At 44.3% G+C, this 21,961-nt stretch overlaps 2 protein-coding genes across 2 annotated transcripts; one reads left to right on the forward strand and one right to left on the reverse strand.

Annotated features, from left to right (window-relative positions):
- Window positions 1-13,761: 13,761 nt before the first annotated feature.
- LOC114448888 (type-4 ice-structuring protein LS-12-like) lies at window positions 13,762-14,764 on the reverse strand. Its single transcript, XM_028426109.1, has 4 exons — window positions 14,625-14,764; window positions 14,452-14,526; window positions 14,212-14,362; window positions 13,762-14,130 (listed from the first exon to the last, which is right to left on the reverse strand). The coding sequence occupies exons 2-4, from the start codon at window positions 14,501-14,503 to the stop codon at window positions 13,869-13,871; spliced, it is 465 nt and encodes a 154-aa protein (XP_028281910.1). The 5' UTR covers window positions 14,504-14,526; window positions 14,625-14,764; the 3' UTR covers window positions 13,762-13,868.
- Window positions 14,765-17,934: 3,170 nt separating this feature from the next.
- Window positions 17,935-21,625, forward strand: rbm8a (RNA binding motif protein 8A). The gene is made up of 6 exons (XM_028425641.1): window positions 17,935-18,050; window positions 18,622-18,681; window positions 18,761-18,838; window positions 18,948-19,084; window positions 21,039-21,175; window positions 21,288-21,625. The coding sequence occupies exons 1-6, from the start codon at window positions 17,984-17,986 to the stop codon at window positions 21,334-21,336; spliced, it is 528 nt and encodes a 175-aa protein (XP_028281442.1). The 5' UTR covers window positions 17,935-17,983; the 3' UTR covers window positions 21,337-21,625.
- Window positions 21,626-21,961: the final 336 nt, after the last annotated feature.

Here is a 21,961-nt window from a genome sequence, read left to right on the forward strand (position 1 = left end):
GAGCTGCTGTTAGAGCAAGAAACTGTCAAAGGGAGACAATCGTGTGTCGACTTAAGACGGGTCGCCGTTCTGTGATCAGAATGGCACATCAGCTGTTAGCAGTGATGGGAGGAGTCAGCGCTGCAGAGTGAAACACAGGGGGCCGGCGGCCTGCCAGTGTGTGCAGTGAAAGAGACAACACATGCCTGCACGTGTGCATCTTTTGTGGCCAACCATGTGTCAGCATGTTTTAACTGCAATTCTGTGTCAATCATTCCGACCCTTGCAGAATAAGCAGTCCATAAACAGGCATCATTAACGCCACGTTTGCGTCGCATGCAAAAAAGTGCGTGATGGAGAAAGAGCTTTCGAAACGTGACCCTTAGAAAGAAAAGAAGAGGAAGTTTGAAAGATTTAAGCAGCAACATTCTTAAATGTTATAGCTTATCCAAAGCATCATTGCAGCCATGAGAATTAGCACTGTCCTGACTAATGGTAGGAGACGGACCTTAAGCAGCATAAAGGACTCCTGGATAATGATTTAATTAGCGAGTGTCCTGACCAGGACAACGACCAACAACCCCTGGGCAACATATTAATTTCTAAACCAGACGTAACCCTTTGTTCAGCCTTCCTGTTCAGGCAGGCACGTACCCCATCCTATTGGCCGACTGAGGGCAAACCAGGAGAGAGGCCATAAAGCTGCCATTTTGGCGGGATGGATGGGGACCAGTCTGGCAGGATGGGAGAGGTGCCCCACCGGAGGCCGGCGAGTAATTACAGCAAATTGATGGTGAATGGTTTCTGTGCTCCGCTCACTGACCAACCGGGAGCTGCAGGAGCGTCTGCTTCCGGTTCAGGTCAGGGCGACCCCCTTCACGGGGCCTGACCCTGCCCCGCTTCTCCCATGTTTTCCTGGGACCTGTGGCCTACTTAGCCTGCCCTCTTCCTGGTTTTCGTTGCCAGATCGTATTGTCGTTATCCCTTGCGTTCCAGCCTTGTTTCTCTCAGACTGCCTATTGTGTGTTTTGCCTTCGCCTTGGACTCTGTTCCCTTTGGTCGCTCCCGGTCCATACTACACACGTCTTGGCAGTTGCTACTTGAGAAACGTCACAATTATTTTGCTTTATATCGTGACAAGCCAATGTTTCAGTGGAACACAAACGACCACCTGCTTGTTAGAAAAGTGCATCATCATCATAATGTTTTTACTCATCAGTCATGAAAGTGCTACAAAACAAGTCATAGGGAGGCGATCACGGACCACAAGCCACCTGTGGCTCCTCTTAAAACTGAGTAAGCTTCCCAGACCTTGCGGTCTATGCATCACCTCTGTACTGTTCTATTTGATAATGTACAGTTGGCTCCCCAACCTCCATGTTTTTGGAGCCATCAGAGCCTAATCCTCCTGGCAGCATGATATCTATGTGAGCATGCAGGGAATTAGATTTATTTTCTCTCCCCGAAGGTGGATAAGGAAAAAAATTACACTCAGCATGCAGGGGAAAAAATTATCGTGCAGTTTGGGCGCTCGCTGCTGTAAACAAATCCACTGGATTATTGATCAGAGAGACCAAACCATTCTCGGTTCATGCCGATCAGCTTTGTATCAAAAGCGGAATTTTGGGAAGCTGCAGACGCTGAAAGACAAACCCACAGTGGATGAAAACAGGCGATAGAATGACAGTAACTCTGCCTTCCCGCTTGATCCTGGAGTTAAGCTGTGCTTCGCCTCTCCTGGTGTCATCTTTTCATGTTTATCCACTCTACATTAACCTCTGGCAGCATCAGTCCAAACTGTGGCCATGACCCGTGTCCCTCCCCCGCCACCCTCCGTGGGTCACCCAGACAGATCAATGACCGGCTCAGGCCACCATCGATCAGAGCATGAAGATAGCATCATCATTCAATAAGCAGGACACGTTACTTATGCTAAAATGGAACCCACGTCCGACACCTATATGTCTTTATAACATGTGAATGTGCAGCAGGTAAGAGTCTTCGTGTCCTAATTGATGAAAGATGTGTGCAAGGGTTTTTGTAAGAAAGTCAATCAATAACAGCAGCCGCCAAAAACCTCCTTTCTCACCTCTGAACAAAACCTCCTCCCCTACATGCACCACTTCAGCCTGGCCTGCTGAATCTCTCTCAAAAGAACATGCTGTCTTTAAAAGCAAATCCATTTCTCCACCACAAAGGAGGACGGAGGGGCACACAACACACAGCTGACACTAAAATATTGTGCTGTGAGGGTTGAGCTAATGGGAGTGTGACTCAGAGAAAATTATAATTTGGGGGGGGGGTAAAGGACTGCTGTCAGGGCAGGGATTTCCAGCCGAACGTGCACGCTTGATCATTCATCTCTGCTCACAGACAAACAGGAACTCACTATATTTTTTTTCCATTTAGCTCCTGCAGGTTCTAGTATCGAAAACGTAATTATTTTTCTATTTTCCAGCATTTTAAGTGGCACTAAATATGGACCAGCCAACAAAGTTCATTATCTAACATCAGGTCGTCATTAAAACACCAGCATCTATTTTTACCTGTGGTTTGTATTGATTTTAGGACAGTATGAAAGATATTTAGTGGACTGCTTGGTTGTGGCGTCCATCAACTCTCACCACACTGAATGAATCTGAAGTACAGCTCCTGTGTCTGTGATGTTCTTGTTAGTTTCTGTCTTTTTGTAATGATGGAAATGGTGCAAGAATATATATATATATATATATATATATATATATATATATATGTAATATATATCACGGTGACATCATCAAAGGTTTATCAATCATATTTTGAATTTGGAAACAGTTCTGTTCTCATGCACAGAAATAAAATGAACAGTAGAATTCAGTGATTGGTATCAGAGCTCCCTTATTACGGCACATGTGACATGTTGACAGGTGGTTTTCAGTCACTGAAATGGTTTTAAAATAAAATCATGACTGGGATCTGGATAAATGTGGCTTTGAGTCTCTGGCCTTTCATTTTGTTGTCGTGTGAGGTTCACTAAAGCGCTTTGGGGAGTTTTGGAGTAGGAGTAAGAACATAAAGGCAGAGCGGTGGGAGAGCAGAGAGCATGAGGGGATTATGATGAAGAGCATTAAGAAGAAAAGATGGGCACTCGCAAAGAGGGAGGACTAAAAGAGGAAAAGGGAGTCGCTGTGGTGCGAGTGAAAGAAACGACGAGGGAGGGGGAAGAAAAAAAGGAAGGGAGAGAAAGCATGACCAGAGCCCGAGTGAGCCCGAGCAGAGCAGAGACGATGATTTGTGGCTCTCTCCAGTGTGCTAGCGTTACAGGAATGGCCCTCCAGGGCAGCATGAAATGCCTCTTGATTGTTAGGAGTGGTAACCGGAGCCCCCAGCTCCTTGCCTTGATAGATTTATTTACATTTCAGCGCTTGGACCCCACTCAGAAAAAAATGATACGAGGCAGCCGGGGCATCAATATTTTGTAGTAGTGATGATGCCTCTCTTCTTTCAGCATGATAACTTGATGCTGCAGGTAGCTTACCGACCATCATGCACTGCCTCTGGAGATTTTTTTCTGAGTCTTGAGATTTGAGTCTTTAATTAACTTTTTTAACACTTAATCAATGGCTATTTCATGAACATGATTGCATTATTGCATCTGATTGAGTGCAGCACTTCTCTGTTTTTGTACCACAGTGATTATTTTTAAGTCATTCCGAACCACCAGGCCGTCACTTCTTTCTGAAAGGCTCGGAGACATTTGTGCAGAACCCCCACTGTGCAAAATATTAAGCCAAATATGCAATCTGAAATTATAAATGGCCCTCAAGGTTTTAATTTGTGCCTACTATGTAATTATTACAAAATCAGCCAGTAAATGGCACATTTTCCCTCTGCCTTTCAGACTGCATCTTACTCTCTATGCCTATTGTCTCTGCTGTGCTTAAGAGTTTTCAGTAACTCTTAAGGGGAAAACGATCAATTCTCAATTACTCACATTTTCCAAGCTGGTCAGGGGAAAAGAGACTCCATGTGCAGCCCGACCTCTGGAACCTGTGACCTCCTGCCTGGAGGAAGGTACGCAGCTTGGCAGAGACTCAGAGCTGGTCAGCGGGTGGAAGATAAATCTGCTGGTACCACTGCAGTGTGACATAAAACATACATGTAAGCTTTTGACCTCGATGCTGAAGACTGTATTGTTTCCTATGTTGCCCTAATTATTCGATATGAAGGGCCAATAGTGGCTCTGCATGGAGGACCAGGAGCCAAAAATAGAAACCGAAAAACAAGTCTTGGTTGGTGACATTCAAAAGCACCGCTCTGCAGCTGCCAAAACTGTTGTGTGATTAGTTATTTATGTCACTGTTGGAGCAGGTGAAATAAGAAACAGAACAGTTTGTTTGGAAAGAAAGAACTGACTTTAAAAAAAGTACAATACTCATGAGCTATTTAAGAGCCTTTGTGGAACAAATCTGGCTCAGGGGTAGCATGCAAAATGCATTTTTATAATATATTAGAGGACACAGCTGTACCTACGGGACATACCCTCCCTAGCGTTCTACCTGATAGTTCTATGAATACAAACACCAGGAAACACTCCCAGTTTGCTGAAAATTAAAGACTATAAAAAATATCTAACAAAACAAAGCTACAGTCAGACACCCTGCTCAATCCTGACTCCAAACAACTACCTGCTTATTTACTGTTCATCGATAAGTGCAGCTACTAAATGCCAACGGAATGACTTGGATTATTAGGACTTTATCTTTTATGCCACATGATAATTGTGTTCGATTGTGATGGAGTGTAAACAAATCACTGCAGAGTGCTTTTAAGGTAGAAGTCAAAGCAGGATTCTTATCATCCTGCAGACTTTCTGGAGCACAGTGCTGATGATCTGTGATGATACACACACACCCACTTCTCCATACTGATTGGAAACACATGGTGTGTGTGTGTGTGTGTGTGTTTATATTTGTTTCTTAGATGTTCCTTCTGTGCAATCATTTGTGTCCATGATACAGTGAGTGATTTTAGTACAAGCAGAAATGTCCGATGCCGGCAGCAGCAGCAGCAGCAGCGGCGGCGGTGGCGGCGGTGGCGGCGGCAGCAGATATCCACAAGCAGACGGCTCTCAGTCTTAAGTGGAAGAGCAGCAGCCTCTCTCCCATTTAGGATAGTGGGCTATTTAGCCTGACAGCCATTAAATATGAATTAAAAACCACACAGGCCTCTTTGCCTTCGAAAATGTCATTACATATCTTTATGGCAGCCGATTGTTGAATAAGCAGTTTGCAGGGCTCCCCTGGGGGCAAGGCTGGGGATGGGAGTGGAGTGAAGTGGAGAGTGGGGGGGGGGGGGGGGGGGGGACAGGGGTGGTCAGATGGAGTTGGGAAAGGATGGGATAGCGGGGACAGATGGGTGGAGGATTGAGGAGGAATGAGAGGATGAGAGCAGAACAAAAACAGTGAGGGGCGGGGGGGTGGATGGTCACATGTTTAGGTGAGGCACTGAGGATGAAGAGGGAGAGAGCAGCCGAGGAATAACGAACGGGCAGGTCTGCTCTAACGGATGAGGCCTAATAGCTGCTGAAATGGAATCTACATTACAGGTCCTAACTGAGTGCAGTACTTCAGGGGCCGAGCCCCGAAAGGAGCAAATAATAGCGCTGGCTTGAAGTGGTGCTTCAGTTTCTCTCCAGTAGATGAGGGAGATGTGTAAGGGGCGGAGGTAGAATGAGATTGAAGGGGGAAGGGGAGTACTTCAGAGATACTGGCCTTCTTAGTATATGTATAAAAAAAACATACACAAAAGGTCAGCGTGTGCCTGGCGACTCACTTTACTGCACTATGTTTACTGCACGGAGCGGAAGCCCAAACCGCTGGGCTGTAATTATCCAAGCCTCATCTCCGAACTGTGATGCCATTGTTAGCCAAATGAAGACTTAGCCATGGGGCTTGCTTTTGTTCTTCAATACATCCTTTGTTGCCTCAATACATCTAATTTCATTGAAGTATATTTGCAATACATACGTTGAATGAGATGTTTCTCACCAATGCACATTCGTTATTATATTCCGTCAGTCAAACACTGGCAAAGTGCACTTGTGTGATTTAGCCGCAGCACAAAAGTACAATACAGTGACGATTGTTATTCTCCAGAGGACTAATGCCGTTTTCACGACTGCACTGTAATTTTACTTCATTCTGCTGCCGAGCTCATCGTTAGGTAAGAAGGTAAGAAATGACAAAAAACACCTGAAACTAAAAAGTTTACACAGCCTACATGTTGGATCTGTTTTTCCTCAATCTCGTATATAACTAGAAAAGCATTTCCTGAAGAACGTGCTGCAGCTGAAGCATTGCTTTGAACGCTGATGTGAAGGATTGCAATCTTATTTTAATTTGCTGAATCACGGTTAAGAATTTAAAAAAGATGAAGCTCTTATTTTGAAAAGTAAGATAAGATAAGATAAAACTTTACTAATCCCGAAGGAAATTCTTGTGCCAGTAGAAAATCTTAATATTATGAAGATATGAAAGAGAAACTGCTGAAGACAAGAACAGTATGAAGTCATGACGTTAAAGAACAGCCTGTGAATAAACCATATGAAAGGTCTGAGGCTGGAATAATACCATAAGACTATTATACCCCGTTCACACTGGGGAAAATAATGTGGCTTAAGCAGGATTCGGCCGCATCCAGATCAATCCAGATGTGTTTTTTTCTGAGTGTGAACACCTCGAATCCGGCTGTATCCAGTTTGATTTCAATCCTGCTAGATCCACCTCTCGTGGGTGGCTCAAATGTGGCTCAGGTGTGAACGCAAATGTGGCGAGCGAATCCGGCTAGCGACATGCTACTTCCTGTTAGCGGTATGCTACTTCCGGTTCACACGGGAACAGCAAACACACTGGATGAAGCCAGATTGAGTGCGGACACAAGTGTGTGCTAGCCAGATTTGAAAATAGGTCTGAACGCATCCAGCTTAAAGTCTGGGCTCAATCCTACTCTAGCTGGATTGACTTTCTCCAGTGTGAACGGGGTCTAAGGCCCCGTTCACAGTGGAGAAAGTCATTCCAGCTAAGCACTGGCTAGCACACAGTTGTGTCCGCACTCAATCCGGCTTCATCCAGCGTGTTTGCTGTTCTCCAAACCACTAGGTGGCGCCTCGTAATATGGCTAATAATGTGGCTAGCCGGATTCGCTCGCCACATTTGCGTTCACACCTGAGCCACATTTGAGCCAATCCACCCTCGAGAGGTGGATCTAGCCGGATTGAAATCAAACTGGATTCAGCCGGATTGGAGGTGAAAAAAACACATCTGGATTGATCTGGATGCGGCCAAATCCTGCTTAAGCCACATTTTTTCCCCAGTGTGAACGGGGCCTAACTACACTAAAGACTCAGGTGTGTGAATCTCCTTTCAGTCCTCTCAGGGCAGATCCCATGTATTTTAATGCGTGTTGCACCCTCCGAACAAACTGCTTCCTGTGTCCAGACCGAAGAGTGAATGAGGATAACGTGGCAGCAGCATAGAGACAGAAACTAGTTTCATTTTTTTCCCCCTCCTGCAGAGCTAGGGTTAGGTTCTCGGCCGTCGTGAGGCTTAGAGCTTCAAGTGAGACATTTCCATAATGGTCTCCGTGAGCCAAATGTATTAAACTTTGAACCACAACTCTGTGACCTTTTTGACCTGGAATGTCCTCTATGAGATGAACATTTTGATAGTTGAATGGCTAAAACCGGTCAGTGTACACTGCGCAAAAAAAACGTTTGGAAGAATAAAAAGAAAGAAAGAAAATTAAAAAAGAGAAGAACAAGAGTGCGATAGCCTTGCAGCAATCAAACTAATAATAATAATAATAATAAATCTAATCTGTAATGCAGCATCTAAAGTGCACTTTAAACCTCTTCAGTTACATTTACTGTGTATTTATGTTCAAATGTATGTATATACTTTAGTTATTTGTTGTTCTTTGATATATGCTGCTGCTACTACAACCTCATTTTTGTAATACACAGTGATAAACAGATGATTCATTGTTTATTTTCTAAGTGCCTGCTTTAAGAATGACTTCCTGTATGACAAACACAGAGGAAGCATCAGCTTTTTAATGCTGCTGCAGATGGTTCTGCTCATTTCAGTTTTTACTTTTAGGTGAATTTTAATTGCATATCATTTCACAGCTGCCCCCTTAAAAACATACAAAATGATATTACAAATTGATAAACATCATACCTGTAAAAAGGAAGGAATAGTTGTCTCTCTTCACAGAATACTGTGGGAATGAGTGCCAGCCCAACACGATCAGACCTGTACAGCTGTCCGCCTCTTTTTAAACTTCTTTCGACACCATGTGAGATGTGTCCTGAAATAAGGTCTGTGGTAAAAACACAAGCTATGATACAAATTTCTAGTAAATACTCCACTGATGATTTATTTTTCCTGCTACAGATTGGTGATGGAGACGTGTGACCATCCTGTAGTTGATTTATTATAGTGTAATGTTGTTTCTGAAGATAGTGAAGTGTTTAAGGTTTCAAAATAACCAAATGTTCATAAATTAAGATAATCCTGCTGAATGAAAGCCTGTAAGGATCATGTTTTACATATTTCCTGCAATAATCTGAAACACCATGGTGAAATCCCATTGGCTGTTTGTGGAGGGAACCAACTTCCTGATTAGACTCAATTTGGACTACAGAAAAACATCATTGCTACTGCTCCATAGTTTTCCCCATTGACAGTAAAAACTATGGACAGAGCTTCCGTGACGTCACCCGTTTGTTTCTGAAGAGCCGTTCTGAGGCTCGGTGGGAGGTTCCAGGACGTTGATGACCGCCGCCATGTTGGCAGCGTCACGTCCGCCAAAACTCCAAATATGGACAAAGAGGGGGAGCACGAGCGGGGTTTAGGGGGGCGGGCGATCGTGGGAGCAGGAAACTCACGCTGTGATACGTCAACCGTCTGTCACTCAAGCGGCAACGCCCATAATTATGCGTAATTTTAAGTCAGAATACACTTGAAACCAGTGAGTTGTAAAAAAATTCACCCCCCGTACAACTGACACTAGAAGGAAACTAATCATTTGAGACCAGAGTGGTTTTTTGTACCAGGCTGTAAACATGTTCTTTTCTGCTGTGAAGTCGGCCATTTTAACATGGGAGTCTATGGGAAATGACTCGCTTTTGGAGCCAGCCCCCAGTGGTTGCGGCGTGAATTACAAGTTTTGACACTTCCGCATGGGCTTCCACTTTGAGCCCCGAAGGTTGCCGCTTGGTTTTCCCCTATTGTGTGAAGATTTCCATACAGCCAATCAAATCGCGTCATTGTAAACTAATTTGCATGCGCACTAACAAAGGCTTCTAGCCTAAATGGAACAAATTAAGCTAACAACCTGTTAGCCTGCTACACAACTACTATAAACTTTAACCAACAACTCATTTACAGCTGCAAATAAATTCACTCTGAACAAACACAGGTCCAACAGTCCGCCAAACAAACGTTCCCTGCTGTGTGCTGCAGCTGTCAATTAGCAGGTTAAAGCTAGTTGGCTAATTATCTAAACAGGTGTAGCTAGTGAGCTAATCCACCGCAGCACAGCTTGTAAACCCACCTGCAGATGTAATTTCGGTCATTTTAGGATTTTTGTGGTTCCCCTCAGGCTTCCGTAGCACTTTAACCCAAACCAGGAAAATGCAGAGCAGGACCCGGTTCGTCCCGGGACTCCTGGTTTTGGTGTTCCCTCTTTGCTGTTAGCTGATGTCATTTAAACGCAGACACGCCCCCCAGCGGCTGAAAGAAGCATGAACGCTCTGGATTCTTAAAAAATAATCCTGAATAACAGTGAAGCACCATTTCTATTTAAGTCTTCTGTTTTCCTGCTATTATGTGCTTCTTCCTGCACATGCTCTTTTCATTCTCTGCATGTGTGAGTCAGGCTTTCAACAGTTTACACAGCCAGGGAAAAAGCACAATACCATTCATATAATGAGAATCCTAATTTTGAAGGATCAATAAATGTATTAGTTGATTATATTCTTATATATATATATATATATATAAAATATAAGAAATAATAACACATAGAAAACCTGTTGAGATATAAATAAATATATATTTATTAATTTTTTATAAATTTATAAATTATAAATTTAATAAATTTATTTATTTATTTATTTATTTTTTTTAAAGGGTTTTAATCGGAGCGATCGGGCCCCACCTCAGGGTCCAAGGCTGCAGGGTCTACAGTGTGCGGGCAGAGGGTCATGTGATCTTAATCATCAAATGTAGTGTAATAAAAATGTTTTAATTTGAATTTAAGTGGTCTGAGGGTGAGGATGAAGCAGCCGCTGTCTTCTTTGACATGATGGATTGACAGGCGGTGGATGTTTGGTGTGGAAGGCAGCTGATGCAGATCTGTATGTAGGATAGACGAAGAAGAAATGAGCAGACTGCTCTGAAGGCAGACAGCCTGCCAGACGTTAGCAGCCACTGATTGTTGTTCTATTGACCATGTGATTCGTCAATACATAGCTCCATCTGAAATACTATCTCCCACTATCAGGTTGTCTTGAGTCGTCTGTAAAAACAAGAAAGACCCTCCGATTTATTGTATTAAACACGTGCATTGAAGCAGCAGTGAGTACACACACACACACACAGAAATATCCAGGACAGGACAAGCCTGCTTATTTTCTTCTACCCAAAGAAAAAACAGCCTGTCCAGTCCAATCCTGATGTTCAAAACATCCCAGTGCAATATTTCAGCCGAGCATCTGCACAGAAAGAGGTGCACAGCTTCACTTGCACTCTCCTTTTCCCTGCATTGCTCCGTTTTGTGAGTTTGTGTGTGTGTGTGTGCTTTCACTCCTGTCAGTCCACTTAAGGGCCTTTGGTTTCAGAGGAGGCCATTGTATTTCCTCCATTGCCTAGCAACCATCACCAAGGCCAGCAGTCCATTGTTGCGGAGGCTGAGCACCTGAATTGCCTGCTGCCTGTTTCTACTTTTCAAAATTGTACTGTAATTTCACAAAGTGGTGTTTCAGCATTAGAGAGAGAGAGAGAGAGAGAGAGAGAGAGAGAGAGAGCTCCAAATTGGAGGGCTATGAAAACTGGGGTAAGCTTCATTTCGCATCCGGAGCTGCGTGCATTTGCAAAAAGCCACACAAACAACCAAAGACGTTCATTGTGTCGATCAGCTGGTGATGAACGCAAACAAACATGTATATATATATATATATATATATATATACATATACATAAAGGTGTGTGTTCACATTATATTGAGAGATGGAGGCAGCGGTAAAGACGGGAGCAGACACACAGAGACACACTGCGGCCTCACAGTTTGTTGAAATGTACTTTATAGACTGAGAAACCGATAGAAAGAGATATAAATCTACAAGGACAGGCGCACAAAGACTGAAGAGGGAGCGAGCGAGAGAGCACAGGAGATGCAAAGAGAGAGAGAAAAATGGAGAAAATAGGAAAAATATGAACAGAGCAACATGTAGGGGGCGGGGCTTAACGCTGAAAAGGTTTATGGGCTAGATTTTTCTCTGTGATGTCACTTTTACACAGTTTCCTTGAATAGCACCTGTGTGCATGGGGGCTGTCTGTCTGTCAGTTCTGAGTAAAAACATAACCCATGCCAGCAAAAACATATCTATCAGTGTTCTCCACTGGGCATGGAGACAGGCTGTGCTGCTTTTTTTCCTCAGGGGCCAGCACTGACTGCAGAGATTGGCCCCCCTTTCTCAGCGACGAATCATTTCAGCGTATTCTCTGTCAACCTGCGTGCATTTTTAAAAAGAAAAGAAATAATAAATTAACATTTTTTTCTCTTCCTGCAGTGAAAATTGCTCTTTTTTTTTGTGTCGCTTGTGATCGACGCCCTTGTGGATGACCCCAGGTGTCTGATTCAGGGTAAGTGGCAACAATTTGACTGAAAATCATCTTTATACGCTGAAAGTCTCGGCTTTGTTTTGACTGAATTTAATATTTCCTGATTTTTCTTTGCAAGATTTTTCCGTGTTTTCATTGTCTGTCACTTTCTTGTATTGATTTTCAATTGTGCGACTGGTCCATTCTGCCTCACCGCATCCCTGCATTGAACATCACACACACTTATCCTACATTTTCTTTACACACACACACACACACACACGGTTGGCTGATGTGCTGTCAAGTTCCAAACACATCCTCACATCTGCATTCAGGACTGATCAGAATCTACGTTTCTCTGCGACAGTAAATGTTTTCATGCCTCAGACATGAAGCAGCATGTCACTCTGTCATGTTGCACGTATCCAGCTGTACGAAGCGATGCAGCACCTGGAGTGAGAGCGTCTGATGTGGCTGAATCATTTCCATCACTGTAGTCCACATACAGCATTAACAAAATGGCAACGTGCCACTGAGACCGCACGTCTGCCCTCAAAAAAAAAAAAAGATGATTAAGATGAATTATTGCTCATGATAGACAGCAGATACCTGGAGCCTGCGATCATGCTGTGCACGAGCGGCTAGCAGAGATCAATGCAGCTGATTAATCAGGTTTCTATAGATTCCTCCCATATGTGAGAAGGAAAAGCAGAGAGTGTTATCTGACGGTAAGGATCCACGCACAGCTTCAGGATGGAACTCATTTTTTATTAGTTTAAATAATAAAGAAAAGTGAATTTTACTCTAAACAAACTCCAAAACATTCATTTTCATTTAATAATCAGACAAAACCACATGTATGAACTTTAACCTTTGAATGTTTGAACGATAACAGGAAGGATTTATCACAGGACCATTGCTGGAGTCATCCTCAGCAGGTTGATCAGCTGATTAACCCTGACGATGTAAAAGCACGGCTGAGTGTTTCCTCTCTGTCCGCTCATTGAGCCTCAGATCGCACAGTTTGTCCCTGCAGATAAGCTGCTGCTCCGTCAGACCCGCCGTCCTTCCTCTGCTCTCAAACCTTCACTCAGACTTCAGTGCTGAACTCTGCAGGTCGGAGGAGCTTAACTGTTTGATAAAAAAAGAGAGAGAGGGAGAGATAAGTAATAAAGATGCAGCCGCAGCACTCAGATCTTTGTTATCTCTGCAGGAACAAGGAGAAGGCCACTCGGCACTGCCAGTTCTGCTGCGAGCTGCGGCCTTCAGCGGAGCTCCTCATGAGAAGACCACATGTTAGCTCCAGGAGGAGGACACCTCGGGTGAAGCCCGGGGACAGGAGCGGGAGGCTGGAAGGAATTCAGAACTGTGTAAATAAAGTGATTGACTGATGTTTTCAGAAACGATGAGGGTTCCTGAGTCCACAGCGGCGTGGAAGACTAGTGATTTTGTTGTTTCGTGGTTAAACTGACAACAAGTCATTGTCTCCCTCACTGCTCTGAGACACAAGCTGCAGGAAGCCCCACACCCTCACACCGCCCGCCTGCATCACCACACATGAGCACCGCTACAAGCTGCAGAGACGTGTTTTAGTTTGTAAAGTGCACGGCAGCAGGATCTGAGCTGAGTGCTGTTATTGTGGGAAAAAATAATTTGTTCTTTCATTTTTAAGTCAGTAATAAAATCATCTGAAGCTCTCGTGTAGAGGTGTGTTTTTATTTCTGAAGCTTGTAGTTTATCTGCTTAATTATTGGCTCAAAGTCAAAACCTCCATGATTGTGGGTTAATCTCATCACAGTGTCCACGCTGTGAGCTGGACTCCAGCCTTCCCGCTGACCTGAAGGTTAGACGTAGTGCTGATATCGGCTCCCAGACTCAAATAATCCATAAATACAAAACAACAACAAACACAGAGTGATGTTTCTGAACCCCTTTAATGATGGAATTGATCTCAGATGACAGAGGAGTGTGACAGAAAAACACCAGTGACGCATATCTGTGCTGCGGCTGGAGCCGAGACTTTTACTGGGGGGGCAGCAGGGCCTTGGTCTGGTCCATCACCTGCTGGAAGAACTTCCCCATCATGTCGGTCAGGGGCTCAACCTGAGAGTAGACGTTGTCGGTCAGGGGCCTGACCTGGGCGTTGAAGTTGTCGATAATGGGGTTGATCTGATCCTCGATGTTGGCGATGAAGGGCTTGACCTGCTCCTGCAGCTTGGCGGCCTCAGCCTGGACCTTCTCAACCAGAGGCTGGATCTGGGCTCTGCTGTCCTCCATGTAAGTCCTGTTTTTGTGGGAGGAAAACACACAAATCTGTTAAAACTGGCCTAAAACTGGTGACATCACGATCATAGTGTTCACTTACTGGGCGGTGTTGGTCACTTCAAGAGCCTTCACCTTCTCCACCATGTCCTGGGTGGCGCCGGTGAGGGTGACGGACATGTCTTTGATGAGCTGGGTGATCTTGTCCACCTCAGACTGGACGTCACGCTTCACCAGTGACCCGGCCTCGGAGCCTGCGAGGAATCAGGAGGACGTTTAAAATCCACTGTGTTAAATCTCTCACACACACACACACTGTGTGACCCATAAAAACACGTCTTACCATGGGCAACAGCCAGCACCACAACCAGAGCGGCAACAAGGGAGAATTTCATGGCTGCAGATGAGCAGGGCTGACCTGAGGAAGAGATGGGAGGGTTAATGAGGCCGAGACGCAGGTTATAAGTCGAGTAAAGTGTGGGAAAGCATCAACACGCTGCTGTGTGTCTGCGTTACCTTAACTCCTGGGGTTCTTGGACCAAATGGTGCCTGCAGTCAGAGCGCCTGCAGCTTTTATAGCAGCACAGGATGAGTACATCACAGCTAATCAGGATTTAATCACCGTGAACACAGTCAGCTGAACCTTGATGCTTGCTGTCACAGCAAAGACACAAAGTCCACACTATCTGAAACAGATAGAGAGGTGATTCATGGTGTGTTGACCTCCTGCCCTGTTATACAATTTAAATGCTGCTTCTACAGAGAACGTTGTGTGTGTGTGTTGCTGTTTGTGTCTGACAGCTGCTGACAATCATATCTCAGCTACAACAAAACATGCTGAGGTCGCCGTCAGATCGTTTAGAGGAGCTGTGGGGAAGGTCTAACTGTCCCTGTTTCAGTTTTTTCTGCACAATACAATATTTATTCAGTAATATTTTAAAGTCTCTAAGTATAAAAATCATAAGAGCCCTGTCGAGGCACAGAGACAAAGCGGCCTGTGAGGTCGGAGACTGGACGATAACTTGCTGAAATGTGTGATCACAGCAGTTTTAGATGCTGTTGATCTGATCGAATATGGAAGCTCCAATCAGAGGAAAGACGTCCATGAGGAGCCGAGTTGGGACGGCGTGTAGTTGGTTCAGATTACTGGCGGTGAGCTCGGGGAAGCAGTCCAGAGGTAGATCAGGACAATCTCAAAGTGGCGGTGTTTCCACTGCATTGTTTTTTTTCTCTAATATTTGAGGTGTGTTTTTATGGGGTTTATTTTTAAAGGCTGCAGTTTATCTGCTTAATTATTGGCTCGGAGTCGATACCTCCATGAATGTGGGTTAATCTCATCACTGTATCCACGGTGAGCTGGACTCCAGCCTGTTGACAGCCTACTCCAGAATATTGAGCCATGAATGATGGGTGACCCGATGACCTGAAGGTTTGACGTAGTGCTGGTATCGACTCTCAGATTCTGCTTCATTTCACTATCAAATAATCCATAAATGCATAACCAGCAACTAAAACAGAGGGATGTTTTTAACCTTTTAATGAGGTATGGCTGGTGGAGCATTTTTGGGGGGGGGGGGGCAGCAGGGCCTCGGTCCGGGCCTCCATCCCCAGACAGGAACTGAACGTCAACATGTGAGTCGGCGGTAGTGACGGATTTTTCTGTGTGATTCAGAGCTCGTTTTTTTGTTGGAGAACAAACATCAGTGAGATATGACGGGGCTTTATTGGTGATGAAGGGCTTGACCTGTTTCCTCTTTTATATCATAATCCAAAGTGCTGCTTCTAGGAATGCTCCTGTAGTTGTGTTGGTCAGAGTGAGAGCCTTCACCCTCTCCACCATGCTGTGGGTGGTGCTGGTGGGGGTGACGGACATGTCTTTGATGAGCTGGGTGATCTTGTCCACCTCAGGAGGACGTTTAAAATCCACTGTGTTAAATCAGGTCTCACTCACTCTGTGTGACTCCGGAGGGTGAGCACATCACAGATCATCAGGATTTAATCACCTCCAGCATGAAGACTCGAGCAGCCTTGATGCTTGATAGCTGTCAGAACAAAGACACTATGTAAAACCACAGCCTCTCATCTCATCTCGTCTCCTCTTCAAACCACTCATCCAAGGCCGGGTCGCCGGGGGCAGCAGTGTAAAGCAGGGACGCCCCCAGACTTCCCTCTCCCTGGACCCCTTCCTGCAGCTCTCCTGGGAGGAACCACAGCCCTTTGGCCTACTGCTCACGCTGGTTATCTACTTAACTGTTGATGGGTCAGAGGTGCTCAGTCCTGCTGACAGAGCCGTGGACCCCTTTCACACAGCGCTATCAGCAGTTTCCCAACACACCGTGTGTTCAATCTACGGGGGGCTGAGACGAGCTCGCTTCCTCTCTTTTGCATTGTTGCAGCAGTCGGCAAGGTTGGACATTGTGTGTCTGTAGTGTCACCATGGCAACCTGGGTTTGAACCAGTTTAAAGGAGGACTTTTCATGAACAATGAGTGTAACAAAGTCCTCCTATCTGTAACAGACTCCATGTGAAGCTTTGCGAGGATGTTCATGTGTTTTTACTGAATAAACAGGATAAACACAGCCCGACCAGACTGAGCGCTGACACGAGTAAAGCTGTAAACTCTCTGAGACTGAAGTTCAGTCAGTTTTTATCTCCTCTCAGAACGTCAGCAGAACTCAGGTGAACCCATCACACGTCTGCGATCACACGCTGATTCTGCAACAAGGAAGCTGAAAGCTTTGTCTCCGTTCGACTGACACACTTCTTCTTTTTTTGTTCATTTTTTGTGTTGTGGTTGTGTGTTCTGAGCTGTCCTTCTGAAACTGGCCACTAGAGGGCAGTTGTAAGCAAGCTGAATTTGCAGGGTGTGATCTGACTGCTGCTGCTGCTGCTGAAGCCAAATTTAGCTCATTTGATGCTCTCGAGTCCTGATCAGTGCACACAGGCAGTGTGCCTAAACCCCTCACCTCTTTAATGGCACCGATTTACACAAGAAAAGGAGATCTGGCTCACACTTTCATAGATTAATACTCGGTAATTTGTACTTTTGACGACACTAAAGCCTCAAAATGATTCGATTATTTTAAATCACCTCCACTCTGAAAAGTTAACGCCTTAAATTTGGGTCCAAAACATAAAAAAGAGCCCTTTCCCAGAGGGACACAATTTACATGATCATAGAAGTAACACGGGTTAGACTGCTTAAAGACACATTCACAGTATTTAGAGATTTTTTTTATTTTGTCCCCATATATCAAGCATGTTAATTGGCAACCTCACTGTATGTTTGAAATAAATCAGAGTGACCCCAAAACACCAAAATGACATGTGACATGTCTTCAAGGCCTGAAATGATCAAATGAATGGGCAGAGAGCAACATGTGCGCCCTCTGCTGGTGATGTCAATCAAATGAATAAACAAACTAGTACAGCACAGGTTAATCCAGAGGTAATGTAAACATTTTAAAAGGACAAACCTGTGATTATGGAGCGGGTTTAAGGTCAAAACACAATCACACACAATCATAACATACAGGTAGATGTGATATTTAGACAGGGAAAATATCAAAATAAATAGTTTTGTAGCTGAACTGATCTTTTTCGCATATAATATATATATATATATATATATATATTTATACATATATTTATGTGCGTGATGTGTTTAATATAAAGCAGCCACTTTTACAATTATTATTAAATTAATAACAATATATTAAATCTTGTTGGTTTGGTTGAGTTAAACGTACCCACGCTGGTTAATTTACATATTTTCACACAAACTGGCAACATCCGCCATCACCGAGCTCTTTTTTACGTACGTTACGCACGCTGCGTCACTCAGCCGCGCGCACACAGACACACACAGAGGCATCATGGCGGACGTGTTGGACCTTCATGAAGCGGGAGGCGAGGACTTTCCTATGGATGAGGATGGCGATGGTAAGACTCATGTTTGTACCGGTAGCTGCTCCGTGATCCCGGCGTTCAAAGCATTGTGTTACTATCGAGGTGTGTGTCGTGGCGAAAAACGCAACAACAAAGACAACGCTGCGTGGTAGCAGGCCCGAGAAATGCTAATGCTAAGCTAACAACGCACCGTTCTTCATTCAATCGATCTTGCAAGTTAGCCAGGTCATAGTTATTGAATTAATTTGTGGATAGTTTGGAAAACACGCCAGCTTTTAGTAAGCCATTAAACGTGTTTGGCAACGAGTTAGCTTACAAAACAAAACAGTGTAGCGCTGCTAATGCTATCATAATTAGCATAAGGCGAATTCAGTGTTAATTTAGCTAACGGCTAAATGTTTTCACCGACAGGAAACACAGGCTGTTTTAACAAGTATGTTTGGGTTGTTGTGTCCGTAGTGTAACAAGAACATTAAGTCTTATCATTGAATGATTGAATCGCGGTAATTAAAGGCTAGCATGCTGTTTGGACACATCGCTGAGGCGCAGTGAAAACTTTCAGCAGCATGTCCAGGCTTTAACTTGTTGCTGTAACTTTCCTCAGAGAGCATCCACAAGCTGAAGGAGAAGGCCAAGAAGAGGAAGGGACGAGGCTTCGGTTCAGGTAAGTCAACGCAGCCGTGGTGCAGTTTTAACATTTGCTCTTTCAGGCAGTATTTCATGTTTTCTGTGTTGATTTCCAGAGGAAGGCGCCAGGTCCAGAACCAAAGAGAACTACGATACAGTGGAACAGGATGGGGATGAGCCGGGGCCACAGAGATGTGAGTAACTGTGTACTATATGCTATGTTTCCTGGTGCTGCAAAACCTGACCCAATCCAAAGTGCTTCTTGGTCCACTGTTTGATCCCTGATGTCTTGTCTCTCTGCAGCTGTGGAGGGCTGGATCCTGTTTGTGACGGGGGTACATGAGGAGGCCACAGAGGACGACATCCACGAAAAGTTTTCAGAGTTTGGAGAAATCAAGAACCTGCATCTGAACCTGGATCGTAGAACAGGCTACCTTAAGGTGAGACAAATAACTATGGAGCATTAGCACGTTTATTTACAACCAGGAAATATTCTGTTTTTTGTTATTATTCTGGTGTAAGATAAGATAGGACTATTGATACCAGAGAGACATTAAGTTGTTCCAGCAAAAGAAGACAGACGGTGCACAATGTATGCATAGAGTAGGGTTGGGCGATATTGGCAAAAAAATTAATCACGATTAATTGTGGCATTTAGCCGATAACGATTAATTTGACGATTAATTGATGACAATTGCACTTACATGTTTTTGACTCTAAATTGGCACAGTGTTCTAGCATGATACCGACAAATCATCAGTCAAGTTAACTACTTCATTCTAACAGGTTAAGCTGGTGAGTAGTGATTAGGCACCAACCAGCCATGTTTGAAATATGTATTGATAACAGATGCACAAACTGCTTCAAAGTAATAATGAAGCAAACATTTAAAGTAACTTTGTCCTTCAGATGTTCTTATCTTAAGGTCACAAAGCATGTCAACATTAAAATTAAACAGACAAATAGACAAATAAGTTCAGAAAAGTCACATCAGTGATTATTTCAAGTTAAAAAATGTGTCTGTGGAATGAACCTGTGGCTGAATATGTCCCACACTAGTGCATGTTTTCACTCAGACTGTAGAACAGCAGCAGAAAAAACAAACAAATAAACAAACCGGACAATTTCACATTTAAATGTGTGTCTGTGCAAATCAACCTACGTTACGTTCTTCCAGCGCTTCGTTTGGTCGTAAGCAGCACAATGACTAAACGTATCGCGGATTCTCGGCTGAGTGGAATTCTTTCCAATATCTGCTGGAGGAGACTTCGCTGTTGTAGTGTTTCCTATCTTGCTGTGGAGTCCGTAAATAAAGATCGGAGTTCATTCATTTGATACGAGCAAAAATTCAGTTACTATGGCAACAACCAACGCTTCACCTAATGCATGTCGCGGCACTATATACAGCTGTAGCCGGCGTTGTGTCCTCGTCGCTCTTTCTTCGGCTTTCTTCGTGCTCGGGCTTATGGTGACAGACGATGAACTTATGTTAGGAACGTGCTGCTCCGCATTATTTAACTGAACACCACTGCCTTCCACCATTATTGTTATTGTGGGCTCACATGTGCGCGGGTGATGGTGAGAGTACGCCGCACACAAAAATGCGTCATCATGACGAGGCACTAAACGCCGTAATCGATAAGTGGCAAATATTAATCGATGACAGTTTTTCTGACGATTAATTGCGCACGATACGATTTTGCACAAGCCTAGCATAGAGTAAAGAAAACTCGAGAAAATATAGGAAGTTGTCTATAACATGGAAAAGGAGTAGGGTGTTGTTCTCTCTCCCACTGAGTCCACTGGGTCCAGAGGAGCCCTCCTGATCAGTTTATCCAGTTGCCTGTGTTCCTGTCTGTGATTCAACACACTAAATGACCTCAGCCTCCTCAGGAGATCGAGGAGCCCTTCCTGTATAGTCCAGTTTACCCAGTCCTGTTCACAACCACCACCACTGTTCAGTCCCTGGATGTGAGTCCTGGTTTACATCAGAATCAGAAATACTTTATTGATCCCAGGGGGAAATCACTTCATCATTCCTTTAATCAGCTTCTAGAAAACCTGTGCTGGTACATGCACATGTTCAAGTCCTTTTTTTGAACTCTTAAATCTGCAATATGCTTCCATGTTATCCTCCAGCCACCAGGTGGCAGCATTGTGTTGGTCTTGAAGTAAGAACAAAGCATTTTGAATTTGCATTTTCATTGCAGCTGATTTCTGATAGGTAGGAGGCGTAAGATGTACAGTGTTGACCTAATATTTCATGTCCAGTTCAAAATGTGTTCGCTCACTTGGTGTTGTCTGTCCTGTAATATTATTTTCATCATTTTTTTCCAAAGCAGTGTCATCACAAGTGTGAAATAACTGACATGACGGTCTGATACATGTTCCCAGGGTTATGCGCTGGTGGAGTATGAGACGTACAAAGAGGCTCAGGCAGCCATGGAGGGGCTCAATGGTCAGGACATGATGGGCCAGCCTATCAGCGTGGACTGGGGATTTGTCAGAGGGCCTCCCAAGAACAAGAGAAGGTGAGGGTGGCGTGAATAACCTTCAACAAACAAACACACTACAATGAAAGATTTGATTGCGTCCACACTGTGGGATTTCTGTGTAATCTGATGTGTGTGTGTTTTGTCACAGGACCGGTGGGCGGAGACGCAGCAGAAGTCCCGACAGGAGGCGGCGTTAAGTGGAAGATGTGCAGCGAAGTTCATCTTCTGCTTAGAAGCTAACTTTGGATTTTTTTTTTTTTGTACAATAATTTACTGAGAAAAGAAGAATTAGCCTCACTGCAGTGTTGACAGTTTCCTGTAACATGCTAAGGTTGTTTGGATCTGTTTTTACTTTCAGTATCTCGTAACTCGTGGTTTTCACGATTCCCACAAAATGTCTTTTCAGTTTTGCTCCATGTCTCGTGGGTTTTACTCTGCTGTGTTTTGTTTTATATCATTTGGGGAAAATTAAACTTTTAAAAAGGTGAACCTGTGCCCCTGTTCTCAGTTTGTTTGTTAATGACGTAGGGGTTACGTCATGCTGGATGACCTCATCCCGGCCCGTAGTGACGCCCCTGCTATGCGGTCAAGCCCGCGGCACCTGTCACTCCGGCCGCTTGCGGTGCACTGATAGGCCGCTCGTACAAACACCCCCCGCCCCCTTTTATTCCTCTGCAGCCAATCGGCGAACGGCTGCTTGGTTCTCTGTCGCTCCAATTTGGTGTTTACTCTACTGAGGAACATCAGTCACAGCATCCCCTGTACGACCATTGGTTCAAATGCACGTCAATCAAGTGAACTTCTCTCTCTGATTGGCTCGGA

This window comes from Parambassis ranga, chromosome 16, assembly GCF_900634625.1.
Source record: "Parambassis ranga chromosome 16, fParRan2.1, whole genome shotgun sequence".
NCBI lineage: Eukaryota > Metazoa > Chordata > Actinopteri > Ambassidae > Parambassis > Parambassis ranga.